At 54.9% G+C, this 13,202-nt stretch overlaps 1 protein-coding gene across 3 annotated transcripts in view; it reads right to left on the bottom strand.

The window, feature by feature from the left end:
- The window catches only part of ADGRB2 (adhesion G protein-coupled receptor B2), a 28,478-nt gene extending 19,974 nt beyond the window's left edge, over positions 1-8,504 (bottom strand). For all 3 annotated transcript variants that reach the window (XM_049775151.1, XM_049775152.1, XM_049775153.1), the window contains exon 1: positions 7,685-8,504. In XM_049775151.1, coding sequence (XP_049631108.1) covers positions 7,685-8,492 — 808 coding nt within the window. In that variant the 5' untranslated portion in view covers positions 8,493-8,504. The remainder of the gene's footprint in view (positions 1-7,684) is intronic.
- Between the last annotated feature and the right edge of the window lie 4,698 nt (positions 8,505-13,202).

Here is a 13,202-nt window from a genome sequence, read left to right as displayed (position 1 = left end):
CAGAGCTACAATAGAGTGGGTAAGGCAAGTACTTGACATGCAGCCAACCCGGGTTCAACCCCTATACTCCATATGGTCACTGAGCCAGCCAGAGCTAGTAAGCACAGAGCTTACTTGCCTAAGCACAGAGCTAGTAGTAAGCCCTGAGCACTGCTGGATGTGGTCAATAGCCCTGCCCCCCCCAAATAATAAATGTTCTGCACATGCCATGCACAGGTACTAGACACCTCTGAGCATAGTATAAGAAGAAATCTAGAAGGATGCTGAGCCTAAGAAGAGATCCTTAATGGGGTCACTCAAGAGAAACTGTGGGCTGCCAGAGGCTCAAGGTTACCTAGTCCCACCTGGCTCCCTGTCCCGATCACAAATAACCCACTGTCTAAGACCCACTGCCCATTAACTGTCAGGACCTCACAGCAGCAGAGCTTTTTTGGAATAGGGCAGCAGCAGCATCTACACAACTACATAACCTCAGGCACTCAGTCTATAGCAAGAGGACTGGTTCTCCCAATCTACTGAAGAATGGAGCTTCAGGGGCTAAAGGGTTACTACAGGGGGTTAAAGCCCCTTCTTTGCATGTTTCATGAGGCCAACTCATATCTGGTACCTCATAGGACCCCTCGAGCATTACCAGGGGTCACTTCAGAGCACAGTCAGGAACAGACCTTGAGCGTTACTTAGTGTGGCCCAGACCGGCACCCCCTCAAGTGAAGTTGGGGAGAAGGAAGAGGAGAGGAGAGAGGAAAGGGGAGGGGAGGGGAAAGGAGAAGAGAGGAGAGGAGGGGAGGGGAGGGGAGGGGAGGGGGAGAGGAAGAGAGAAAAGGGGAGAGGAGAGGAGAGGGAGAAGAGATGGAGAGGAGGGGGAAAGGAGGGGGAGAGGAGAGGAGAGGAAAAGAGAGGGAGAGGAGATGGAGAGGAGAGGGAGAGGAAGAGGAAGAGGGAGAAGAGGAAGGGAGAGGAGGAGAGGAGAGGGAGGAGAGGAGGAAAGGAAGGGGAGAGAAGAGGGAGAGGAAGAGGGAGAAGAGAGGGAGAGGAGGAGAGGAGAGGGAGGAGAGGAGGAAAGGTGTCGGACAGGGACAGGAAGAGAGGAGAGGACCCCAGGAGAAGGTGGATGTGTTGAATCTACCCTGTGTGCTGCAGGCAACCCTGCCCACTGAACTGCCTGGCTTTAATAATCTGCAGTACCACCTGATCTCCACACAAACACCCTCCCTAATTCTGGGCAGGTTCCAGCTCACACCCACTCCTCGCCAGTCCCTCCTCCTACTTGCCTCTTACCCGTTTTCACGTCATTTTCCTATTGTTCCTTGGCATATTTACTTTCTCCAGAGTCCCCTCTTCCCCCGCTGCAAACCTGATGCATCTCTGTCACCTCCAAGCTCCACTGAGCTGGAGGCCCACACTGCCCTATAAAGGAAAGAGCCACCATGCAGACAGACATGTGTGCCATGTGGGAAGGGCACCAGCTGGTAACCAGAGAGATGCAGGCTAATTCCCAGCGCTGCTGGTCTTGTTGTGTGCCCTTGGACAAGTCCCCTCACTTCTCTGAGCTTACAAAAAACCTTTACATGTAAGTTAAGAGACGACACTGGCCTGTCACAAGCTCACTATAAGAATAAAATGAAGGGGCCGGAGAGATAGCATGAAGGTAAGGCATTTGCCTTTCATGCAGGAGGTCATCGGTTCGAATCCCGGCGCCCCATATGGTCCCCCGTGCCTGCCAGGAGCAATTTCTGAGCCTGGAGCCAGAAATAACCCCTGAGCACTGCCGGGTGTGACCCAAAAAAAAAAAAAAAAAAAGAATAAAATGAAACAGATGCAGGAGTGACAATACACTCTCAATGACAAGGGGGCTGCCACCCCCTTCCTGTTATCCCTTGAATGTGCTAGCACTTCCCTTCTTCCTCATCTGCTAATTGTTTTCCTTGGAATGCCCTTTCCCCATTTCAACCTGCCAAATTCTTCTACATGGCAACTGTGGTCTCCTCCAGGAAGCCTTCCTTCCTAGGCTGATGCCAAAAGAATCTGAGAACACTGCTTCTTTCTTCTGTGAGTGGGACCCCAGGTTACTCCTGGTTACAGCTGAGAGTATTCTATCTTCTCCCTTGCAGCCCTAGAGAGAGGTTTTCCTTCTCTCTTGAGCTTCCCGCATGGAGTACCCAGCTCAAACAGTCAAAACTAAGACAGATATTCAGCTAAGATAAGCCTGATATCCCCAAGGGGGCCTTCACTCCTGCACTTAGGGGCCATGATGGCACTGGGAGACAGGGTGAGCACAGGCTTGCTGCCATTTGAACAGCACTGCAGGCTCCCGTTATGCTGCACTCTGCAGATCCTGCCCCTCCAACTCCACACAGTCCAGCCCCCTCAGTCTCCTTTGTCATGAACGTGTTAAAAATAACCACGATAATCATCACTTCCAGGGGAGAGCAGTGCAGTTTACAAAGTAACACTCCCTTCCCAGGGCCCTTCACAGCCTCCCAGAGGCCAGCCATGGGCTACCACTAATGCAGCCCCTACAAACATGGCTCTGTCGTGTCCCTCCTGCCCCCCCCCCCACAGAGCTTCCTGCACCCTATGGAGCCACAGAACTACAGAATATCTCATGCAGTTGGGTGGGAACGAGACCAATAACCCAGCCGAAAGCAGCCCCTCTGGGATGCTCCTTCCCAGCTCCCCGCCTGTCTGCCCAGCCTCACAGTAGAAGTAGCTGGGTGCCTACCACCTTTGCCCACATGACCGGGCGATCCTCAACAGCAGCAGGCACATCTGACTCACCTGCCTTCCCGACTCCCAAGTTCTTGCTGCCTAAAGGCCTTTATTGCAGGAGGGTAAGGCCCCAGTGTCCAGGGACAGCTGCCAGAGCCTTAGTCCCATCCCCATGGCAGGACCATCGTCATCCAGTTCTGCCTCCCACCTCTCAGGCCCACACATGTCACGTTTGCACCTCCACACTCTGGCACTGGCCGCTTCCTCTGCCTCAAAAGCTCTTCATCCTCAGGGCTCTTGAAAGCATGAGGCTGCAGAGGCTTTGGGGCGCCTCCCAAAACATGGAACACTGAGGGTGTCAGCCCCTCTCTAGGCCTTTTTAAAGTCAGGGTGATTATTGGCAAGCCTGCCTGGAAAGGTCTACTTTGTGCCTGCTGCCTGCTGTCCTTCAGAGAGATCCACTCCCTTCTTTACAATTTCACAAACATCCCGGCAGAGGTGATAAATTCTCCATCATCTAAATTGTATCCTACCTAATGCAGCAGGCAAGAGTCTGGGTGGCCCCTAAAATGTCACTCACCCAATCCCTCCCACACACAACCCACCCCAGCATGTGCTCATTTCTCTTCGTAACAAACTGAGAGTAGGACTGGAGCACTGGCTGCAATGGAGCTAAACAGCTTTGTTTGCATGGCAGCAGTTGGGTCTGCTTAGCTACTATTCTACAGAAGCGATACTCTTTTATCCTCTGTAATGGGATGTTTCTTTTTAAATATGCAAAAGGTTTAAATATAAGAATGCAACGTAAAAAAAAAACTTTAATATAAGAATGCAACTTGTAGATTAGTGAATTCCCATTCATCTCTCAAAACTCAGTCTGAGCTTACCTCCAGCACTGATTTGTTCCTCCTTCCTCCTGTGCTTCTGTAACTTCTGGTAAGTGCTCATGGGACCTATTATACTCAATGACTGTGGCCCATACTTTTTTGCAGAGGAACCATCATGTACCAGGCCATGCTGTCCTCTTGCTCGATCCTCTCTATTCCCTGCATTCAAGTTCCTCTGCCTTAGCATAGGCAAGGAAGCAACTTGTCCACAATCACAAAGTGTTTGTGTGTGTGTGCACAATCACAAAGTGTGTGTGTGTGTGTGTGTGTGTGTGTGTGTGTTGGGGAGGGGGACGGGGTCAGGAATGGAACTTGGGGCTGGAGGGTGGCAATTTATGCTCTTTTGAGATCACACCCTGCAGCACTCAAGACTTTCTCTGTCTCTGCACTAAGACAATAACTCCTGGAGGAATTGGGGGGCCATACAGGTGCCAAAGATTGAACTTGGGTCTGCTGTGCACAAAGCAAAGGCCTTAGCCACTGCCCTATCTCTCTGGCACCAGCCTGTGCTCTGACCATCACTGTCTCAGTGAGAAGAAAGGTGTCTGGTATACCTGGGGTCCCAGCTACCCAGTCAACCTGAAGTAGACTTAACTATATTCTGAGAAGACAGGAAGCTGTGTGTGGTGGGGCTGAGGGGCAGGTCTCTGCTGAGTTGCCCCAGAGAGCCTGTTGTCCTATTCCCCATCCTGTAAAGGGTTAGAACAACCTGCCTTCTCTTCCTGTGTAAGTATCCCCATCCTAGCCTTAGGAGAGAGCCTGCGTCCACAAATTCCACAAACATCCAGGCAGGGTCCCTTCCTGCCACAAAGCCAGACTGGCCAAAAGGAGATTGTGGAGCCCGCACACTGAGACATGGTGGGTAGTCAGACAAGAAAGGGAAGTTTCTAGGAGGGCCAAGCAGGAGCTGTGCTGGAAAGGGTGACAGTAGGCAAAGGCAGCCTAGGGACGCAGGCAGCAAAGGCAGGTGGGACCAAAAGCAAGGGGGGCTCAGGGCTTACCAAGACAAGAGAAAATGTAAAGGAAGGTCAGAGAGCAGGTGACTATCACTGGGGCAAGAGGAATTTAGGCCACCCTAGGGAGTTTCAGGGGGCTGAGTCAAAGAAGTGGTACAGAAAACTGGGGTTCTTTGCCACTGCCACAGCACCCCTGCAGGACCTGCACCTCTCTATTGCCTTCTAGGCCTGATGCTTAAGAGCCTCCCAGGTTCTCAGAGTGGCCATGCCTCTGGACTGGAGTCTGGAGACAGGAAAAGTGAGCTAGCAGCATTCCCAGGGGGACACAGGGATCGTGGTAAGGAAGTGAGGGCACTTGGAGAGGAAAGACACATTCTCTAGGGGTCACTGTGCATAGCCACCCCATTGGCCGTGCCTCCTCCATCCCTGCCCCTGTCCCACCCCCGAACAGCAACTTGCAGCTGGCACTGCCTCTTCCACCCGCCTCCTATCCCGGCCTCAGCCAGCCTCCACCACTGAGCTCCTTCCTGCCTGCCTTCTTTTCCTTCCTCTCCCCCAACTTAACAGATTGCGGCAGCAAGATGGCACAAATTTATGGCTCAACTCACCAAAAATAACAAGAGATCTATCAAAGGCAGTTTGCGTGAAATTAACAGGCGCCTGTACCCTCTTGTCAAACGAACTCCACTCAAAGGCGGGCCCAAAGACTGTTCTGGCCCAGCCTCTCTGCTCCATCATGCCACCTGAGCTCCACCACACCTGGCCTGATCCTACTCAGGGTGCCCAGAGAGGAAAGTCCCAATGCCTTGCCCCACCCCACCTCTCCTTTGCCTCCCTCCTGCCACAAGGGCTGGTCCAAGGGGGTCTGTCTGCCTGTTCACCACTGTCTCCACCAATCTTGTTCTCAATCTGGCAGCTTCATGTGCCAGTCGGCTCTCCTGCAGCTGGAACACATGTTCGGCTGGCCCAGTAGGGAGGAGGTGTAGGGAGGCATGGAGTTGAAGTTTGCCAAAGGTGATACTACCATCAAACACAGAGGACTTTAGGCTCTGGTGCCATGGGCCCTCAGATCCTCCTGCTACAGGGAACAAAGCTGGTTGCATTGTCTCCTACTCCAAACAAGCTGGGCCAAGGGAAGAAGAAGGCAAAAGAAAGTCCTGTCAGCCAGAAGAGCAGAAAGAACTGTGCCAGCCCAGCTCTGGGCAGCAATGTGCCAGCTGAACCTGCCTCCGATGGCTGAAGCCACATCACCCTGCCCCACACTGAGCCTCCCTGCAGGCAACCCCGATGAAGCAGTCTGGAAACATGCCAAGCAGGACAAGGAGCATGAAGGTGGGGGGGAGGATAGATCTGGTAACTGTTGGAGAAAGAGGGCCTCATGCCCAGGGAATCCCCATCTGAGCTCCCACCTCCCTGGGCTCAGAGGCCATGAGGAGGGCAGGCATGGCAGCACCCTGCCTGTCACTGGTCTGCTCTGACCCACAAAGATACCGCATTTACCAACTAATTCCCACTTCCGGCTTCAACCCATCCAGCTGGCTGCTCCTGGCTCTGTGCTCCACATGGCAGCCTGCCCAGATGGTACCCACCCAGGAGGGCAGAGCCCAGGCCTGTCCACTATGGCCCACTGGGCTGAGGGGCCGCAGGAGAAGCCAGACAAAAGAGCACGTCCTCCACTGAGCACGACAGGGGGAGGCTCTCAGTGACAGGCAGTGCTGGCCAGGCAGGAAGAACCATAAACCTCCTGATATACGCCTGGAGCTCTGCGCTCTCCGCTGATGTTCGACAAAGAAGCGAAATTCAATTTCTTCCTGCAGGCACTAAATCCCAGGCCAGCGGCTTCAGGGCCTGTAACCTGCCCACGGCCTGGCTGTCACTAGGACAGCTTCATCGACCGCTGTTAGAGGCCAAGTTGGCCTGGGGGAGAGGCCAGGGCCAAGCCATTGAGCACCTGCATGGACAGGCATGATGCCAAGTATGTCCTGGGGAAGCAGAGCTGCCCCTCCCCCGAGCATGGAGAAGGGGCCATTGTCCTGCCAACTGCCCCTCTGACTCACTCAGGGCTAAGCCCCTATCCCATTTTACAGATGAAGAAACAAATGCCAAGAAACAGTCGTAGACAATGCCCAATTCTGGATATTTAACCTCAAAGTGGGTGGGGTCAGTCAGCACTGCTCTCATCCTCCCAGTCTCCTGGTAAGCAATCTCTATTAGGTCCAGAGGCCCCTCTGGCTTTCATCCCTACATGACATTCTGCAATGTTCTCTGCCAATACCAGTTATCCCAAACAGAGAAATTGAGGCCCAGAGGGGGTGGGAATTTCCTGTTAGAATCAGCATTGGGGAATAGATCACACATCTCCCTTTCTCCCACTCTCCTGCCCTTGTTTCAGTCCCTACACTCACAGAAGCAGCCAAGGAGGCTCAGGCCTTGAAGCTACAGGATGGAGATGAAAAGTAGGCAAAAGGAAGCAAGCAACGAGGGTGCTGGGCAGTGATGAGAAGAAACAGGCAAGACTCAAGGGCTTCCCAAGCTTCTGCCCAGTCAGCAGGAAGCTCCAGCAGCTGACGGTCTCCATCCCAGAGGACACAGGCCCAGAGGGAGGAGATGGGGGATGTTGGGAGAGGAGCCAGCCCAGCCCTCCAAGCTTGCCTCTGCACCAAGACACATTCCTCTTCCTGCCCTGCCCTGACCAGCACCAGCAGAACTACAACCAACTACTGCCTCCTACAGCCTCCAGGCCACCCTGTCTGTGAGCTAATGGATAACACATGGCCATATCTACCATATTGCCTTGGCTCCCTCTCCCTAGAAACACCCCCAGCCCCTCTCCTGGAGCTTGGCTGCTCCTACTGATCCTTCCAATCTCTGAATCACTTCCAAGCTCTAGATGACTTCCTCAGGGAACCTACCCTAACTTCCCCACCAGGACAATCCCTGCCTTCGCTTACATCACGCAAATTGTCTTGACCTCGTGCCCACCCAGGCTCGAAACTCTTTGAGAGGGAGTTCTGATCCCAGTTCATGTCAAGGGAACCCTACATCATGAATGGCCTGTGAGTGGCCCTAGGATCAGCCAGGACCACAGACACCAGTGACACAATCAGCCCTCCAGGCCCTGCTCAGACTCACCATATCTCATCTCGGTGGTGAACAAGTCATTGCTGCTCCCCGAGTGCAAATCGGCCTCAGCAGGAGGGGCTGGGCCCCCGGGCACCAGGGCATTGGATAGGGTGTGGGCCGCAGACGGGCCTGGAGGTGTGGTGGTGGTGGTGGTGGAGCCAGCTCCTGCCTCGCCAGGGCAGCTGCAGCCAGGTTGGGCGAAGCCACAGGCCCGGCCGGCAGCACGGCCACACTCTTCACTCCAGCGGCAGAGCACCCCACAGGTGAACTGGCTGGAGTTGTTGTTGTTGATGAGCAGGACCTCCACAAAGCGGAAGGCCAGGGCTGCGGGCGCCAGCAGGCGTGGGGCCTCAGAGGGCTCTGCAGACAGGCACAGCTGCACAAAGTTCTTGTCGAAGTGCAGAAAGGTGAAGGGGCCGGAGCCCCCACACAGCTCCAAGCCCACGGCCACTGCCTCCTCCTCCTCCTCTGGCTGCCCTGTCTCTGCCTCCTCCTGGGCCACTGCCTCCTCCGGGCTGGGCCGCAGACAGGTGAAGTTGACCAGGTAGTGGTCCAGGGGCAGCAGGCGGGGGGCGAAGTGGGCACACACCTGCTCCTGGCGGTTGAAGCGCAGGTAGAGGGAGTACTTGGTGGGATCAGGGTTCTCCAGGGTCCAGGAGCAGCCCGAGGCGATGGTAGGAAAGAGGTCCTGCAGAGAGAAGGCCCCGTAGAGCACGCCCGAGGCCAGGGCGGAGCAGGCGCTGGGGGCAGGGTCGAAGGCAGCGGCCAGGCGCAGGGACAGAATCACAGATAGTAAGAGGGGACAGGCTGGGGTCATCCTATGTCCCTTGCCCTGTGGAGAGAGACAGTGGTCAGTGATCCCAGGTATGGCCAACAAGGGCTCCAATTCTCACCTGCTTCAGGTGAGCCTGCTGGGAGACCATGCTGTTTTAAGTCATCCCTAACCACCTGTGTGATCTTAGACACAGGACTTCACCTTAAAGAGTCTCGGTGTCCATACCTGGAAAACGGGCACGGACAATATCTATCCCACTGGTCTCCTCCAAGGACCATGTGAGAAAACAAGACACAGGGCTCTCTTAGGCAGTGCCAGAAATCTGATCCCTAAGCAAACACCTGCTTTCTCGTGAGTTGTATGATTCTATGGTTCCCAGTACCCCCACTCACTGTGCACCCCAGAACTGTGGCTCTCTGTGTATGGTAATCAGCTGTGAGACGCATCACTCCAAACCCAGCAGTAATTGTCAAAGAAGGATGTTTGACAACGATTTGCTTTTTTGCAAATCAGAGCAATTCAAGGTTATTCCCAAACAATGTCATTCTCACTCGTTGTGCTGAGTGGGAGGGTAAGGAAAGAAAGAGCTCCAGGTACTAGGCAGCGGCGCCGAGTACCCCCGCTATGCCCACGTGAGGACCCTGCCACAGAGAAATATCATAAGCATTCCAGGGGCAGGAGGAGCAGGAAAGGGGGCGGGCAATGGCCTCTGCCAACTTCCGAGGAAAAGCCAGTCTGCAAAATGGGTGCAATCATGCCCTTCAACCCCACTACTGCTTTTGACATGGGGCTATCATCCGGAATCAGGTTTGCTCCCAGGCGGAAGTCACAGGGCCATTCCTGCTCTCAATTCCCACAGCCCTGGTCTGAAAGTCCCCTCACCCAGCCCTGAACTCTCTCCCAGGCCATCTCCCAAGGGCTAGTTCCCTGGAGGTGGGTGGGGCACATGTGGCAATGCAGTATCCAGAATCTGAACTCACCTCCTGCTTCTGGCATGCAAAGCATATATTCAGGCTCTTGTGCTAACCCTCTAGCACTCCCTTCAGGGGTCTTCAAGCTCCTCTAGAGGTTGGATTCACAGACTATCTCACCCCAAACTTCCTGCTGCAAACTGAGTTCCCAACAGGTGTGAAAGTTCTCCAGGTGTAGGTGGGCAGCTTGGCCCCAAGTCCCACATGATGGACACTAAGGATAGATAGTCCTGAATGGATAAGAGCTGAAGGGGCGACTGTTTGTGCCCTCCCACAAGGTCCCCAGCATCCCTCTAATGCCTCCCTCAATGCCTCAGCCTCCAAATTGATCTGCTGCCTGCCTCCACTAGGCCCACAGAACTCCAGGCACAGGATGGGCCCCAAGAGCCTGCTTGTTCCACACGAGCGAGGAAAGATGAGGCGCCGTGTGGGAAGGCCATCTGCCCAAGATCTCACGGGAGCAGCCAAGCAGGCCCTGGAGTCCAAGCCTAAGACCCCAGTCCCTCACCCCTTCCTATCCTCACTGATTAGGCTTCAGACCTGAAGGACAAACCATTAGCTCCGGGACTGAATGACAGGTGTAGGATAATTCACAGGTGGGACCACTTGTTCCCCGAGACACAGCTGCTCCTCAGGGACAGATTTCCCCTTAGCTATTCAGGAGGCTAAAGAGAGACTAATAGTCGGGGCAAGACAAGAACCCCAGAACTGCAGTGTCTGTGCAGCCACCCGAGAGGTCCTCACTGCTCCAGTGCCCATGTGGTGGACTCCAAGCCAGGCCCCAAACCCACAAACACACACCTGGGCTTCCCCATTCACCAAGGGGACAGGGGGGTTGAAGGGGATTGATTACCTGGGATAGACCCACCCAGACCCATTCAAAATTCTGCCTTGAGGTGTTCAGCAGAAACCAGGATGTACCGTGTCCCCACTGTTCCAATTGCCCCGCCCCACACCTCAGCTGAAAGGGAAGAGAATCCCTAGCCAGCCCACCATGCTTGTCCGGAATTACAGCAGGCCTGTCCAGCCTGCTGCGGCAGCACCAACAGGGCCAGTGGCTGATGATGACTGACATTCAATCCCCCCGCTGCCCCCAATTATTTTTAAGCAGGCTGCAAAATTCAGGCCATGGCTGCAGCTGAGCAGAGGGGAGGTGGGGGTTCATTATAACTGGCCTCACCTCCCCCACTTAGAGCAGAGCATGGAATCTCTACACACACACACACACACACACACACACACACACACACACACACACACACACACCAGTACATGAGAGTTTGAAGATCCTGGCCTGCAGACACACACATATACATAGACCGTGTATGCACATACACAGCATTCCCAGCTCTACGTGGCAACTGATAGACAGAGATGCGTGCGGACCACAGATGTGTGAATTCCCTGCACACCGGGTGCAAACACATGGTCAGGGTACAGAGCGTCAGGCGCGCCCACATGCAGGAAGGAGGATGGACTGTGACACACTTGGTTTAGGGATGCTCAGCAGCTGACAGCAAAATGCCCACGAGGCGGACCTTGCCTGCTGCTGCTTCCTTTGCCTGCTTGAAGCTGGGTGCTCACTGTTCCCCACTCCGTTGCCCCAGTTCATAAACACGAGGTCCACAGCCGGGTATGAGCCCCATCTCAACCCTGCCCTCAACTCTCCTCCACTCCAGAACTGCATGCTGAATATGTATGCAACTCAGATGCCCGTGACAGGGGTCACCACTTTTGAGAGGGTCCCTCCCCACCCACAAAAGAAGGCCTGCAGCTCAAAGCCAAGCTGAGCCAGGGAGTGCCCCTGTGAGGAGATCTAGAAGAACCCTTGCCTGGTGCGAAGCCTTGGAGGTTATTAGCCAGGACTGCCCACCCTGAGCCTCAGTTTCTCCAACTGTGCGTTGGAAACCATGATCCTTACCTCAGGGATTGACTCAACAGAAGATGAGCAGAGTCCCCTACCCCTTCTCTTTTCCCCCAGACCCTCACTCTCTCCCTGTTTCCCTGCCCAAACAGAAGTGGCTGCCTCTGGGAAGGCGCCTTTTGGGTTGAATTACAGAGTAGCTTCGCCATGTTCAAGCGCAGTCAGATGGCAAACGCCTCTAAGCAGAAGAGTGAGAGAGGGCAGGTGTGTGTGGAGATCAGCATTGATGGAGATGAGGAGGCTAAAGGCCTCCTCGCTGGGAACCTCTCCAGCCTGGGTCTCAGTCTCGGGATCCCCTTCTCCAGATACAAGCTGCCTTCACTGCCTTCACTGCCTTCACTGCATCCCCAGCAAACCTGAGAATTCCATGCGCTCCCCAAGGTTCTCTTCCAACTGGACCCCCAGGCCTGACCAGCCTTGGACTCCCTTTGGTTACCAAGGAGGGAATCATTGGCTTTCTCTCAGCTAGGATGGAGACTTGGGGTTTAGGAGCTTGGCAAGAAGTGACAGGCACCCACCGCAGGGCAAGGATCTCCAGGATCTTGGGATCCAGCACTGTCAGCCCTTCCCCCATCTGAGCCTTGAGGAGAGGGAGGCAGGAGGCAAGGAGCACATCCATCGCCTTTGCTTTTATCCACCTGGCAGCTCTTATTCACCCGCCAGTCACTCACCCTCCACCTCCCCGGTGCCCGCTGCCAGGCCGAACTGGCCACTATGAGATAGAGACAGGAACCTTCTGCCCCCGCACCTGCAGAGAGGTAAGGTCCGCAGGCCCCCAGAAGAGCACACACCCAGCTCTCAGCGTCAGTGGTGGGCGGAACCAAGGGGAGAGGACATTCAGGGGGTTGGGGGGCTCTGGCGAGTGAGGGGGGTTGCAAGCGGCCCCCAGCCCCAGCCGGAGCAAAAGCTGCTGCGGGCAGGGGTGGCGGGGGCACAAGGGGGGCGGGGGTAGGCGGTGACTCAGCCGCCCTCTGCCTGCCTCCCGGAACTTTGCAGCAGCTGGAGCCACCGTTGCTACAGGAACCGAAAGCTTTTGTTCCCCAATGTCAGGGCTGCCGGCCTAGGCGCTGCTCCCTGGTGGCACCCAGGTCTGGGGAAGCTGCCTCGATGGATGCGCGGGTCTCTCCGCAGAATGTCCCGCCTACCCCAGGCCCCCCTCTGGATGCCAGCACTTCCTCTGGTCACTGATGCCCAAGCCAGGTTTCCTCAAACTCTTGAGGCCCTTGACTCTGACCTAGAGTGAGTCAACTGCCCAGGAAAGTTCCTGAAGGCATCTCATCTCAGAGGAGAGATCCAGGATCATCTGGGCCCATATGCTCCTCTGGCTGATACCCCACCACCGGACCCATCAAGCTGCCTATCTCTGGGGACCACAACCAGATGACTTCTCTGGCCTAATGTCACTTTCCCAGTCTCTGCACTTGAACCCAGCTTCAGAGACCTCAGGCCAGCCCTGACCATAGTTATGGAGAAAGGGAACAGGGTTAGGTGGGAAGGGGGAGAGTACCTCACACCCATGGGGCCTGTAGGTATATTTGGTTCTGTCTTCCTGGAGGGTTGAAGGAAAGCACCAGCATGGCATTGGAGGATGGAGTGGATCTAAAGAGGGGCCTGACCTTGGCCTTGAAGTTGAAAGGCCCAACATACCAAACACTGTTGTGCAGTATGAGATGCCAGAAACTCACACCGTCCATTCTCTGCAATTCTAAGGCAGTGACTACTGATCCATCTGACAGAGGGCCAACTGAGGCTCAGAAAAGTCCTGTGGCTTGCCCAGTTCACACTAGTTTGGGTCAGTTCATCTGACCAAGAGCTGAGCTCCTACCAACTTACTGGACTCTATTCCCTGGGGAAATT

Source organism: Suncus etruscus, chromosome 6, assembly GCF_024139225.1.
Source record: "Suncus etruscus isolate mSunEtr1 chromosome 6, mSunEtr1.pri.cur, whole genome shotgun sequence".
NCBI classification, from domain to species: domain Eukaryota; kingdom Metazoa; phylum Chordata; class Mammalia; order Eulipotyphla; family Soricidae; genus Suncus; species Suncus etruscus.
The sequence above is the reverse complement of the archived record's forward strand: the minus strand, read 5'-3'. Positions and strand labels throughout refer to the sequence as shown.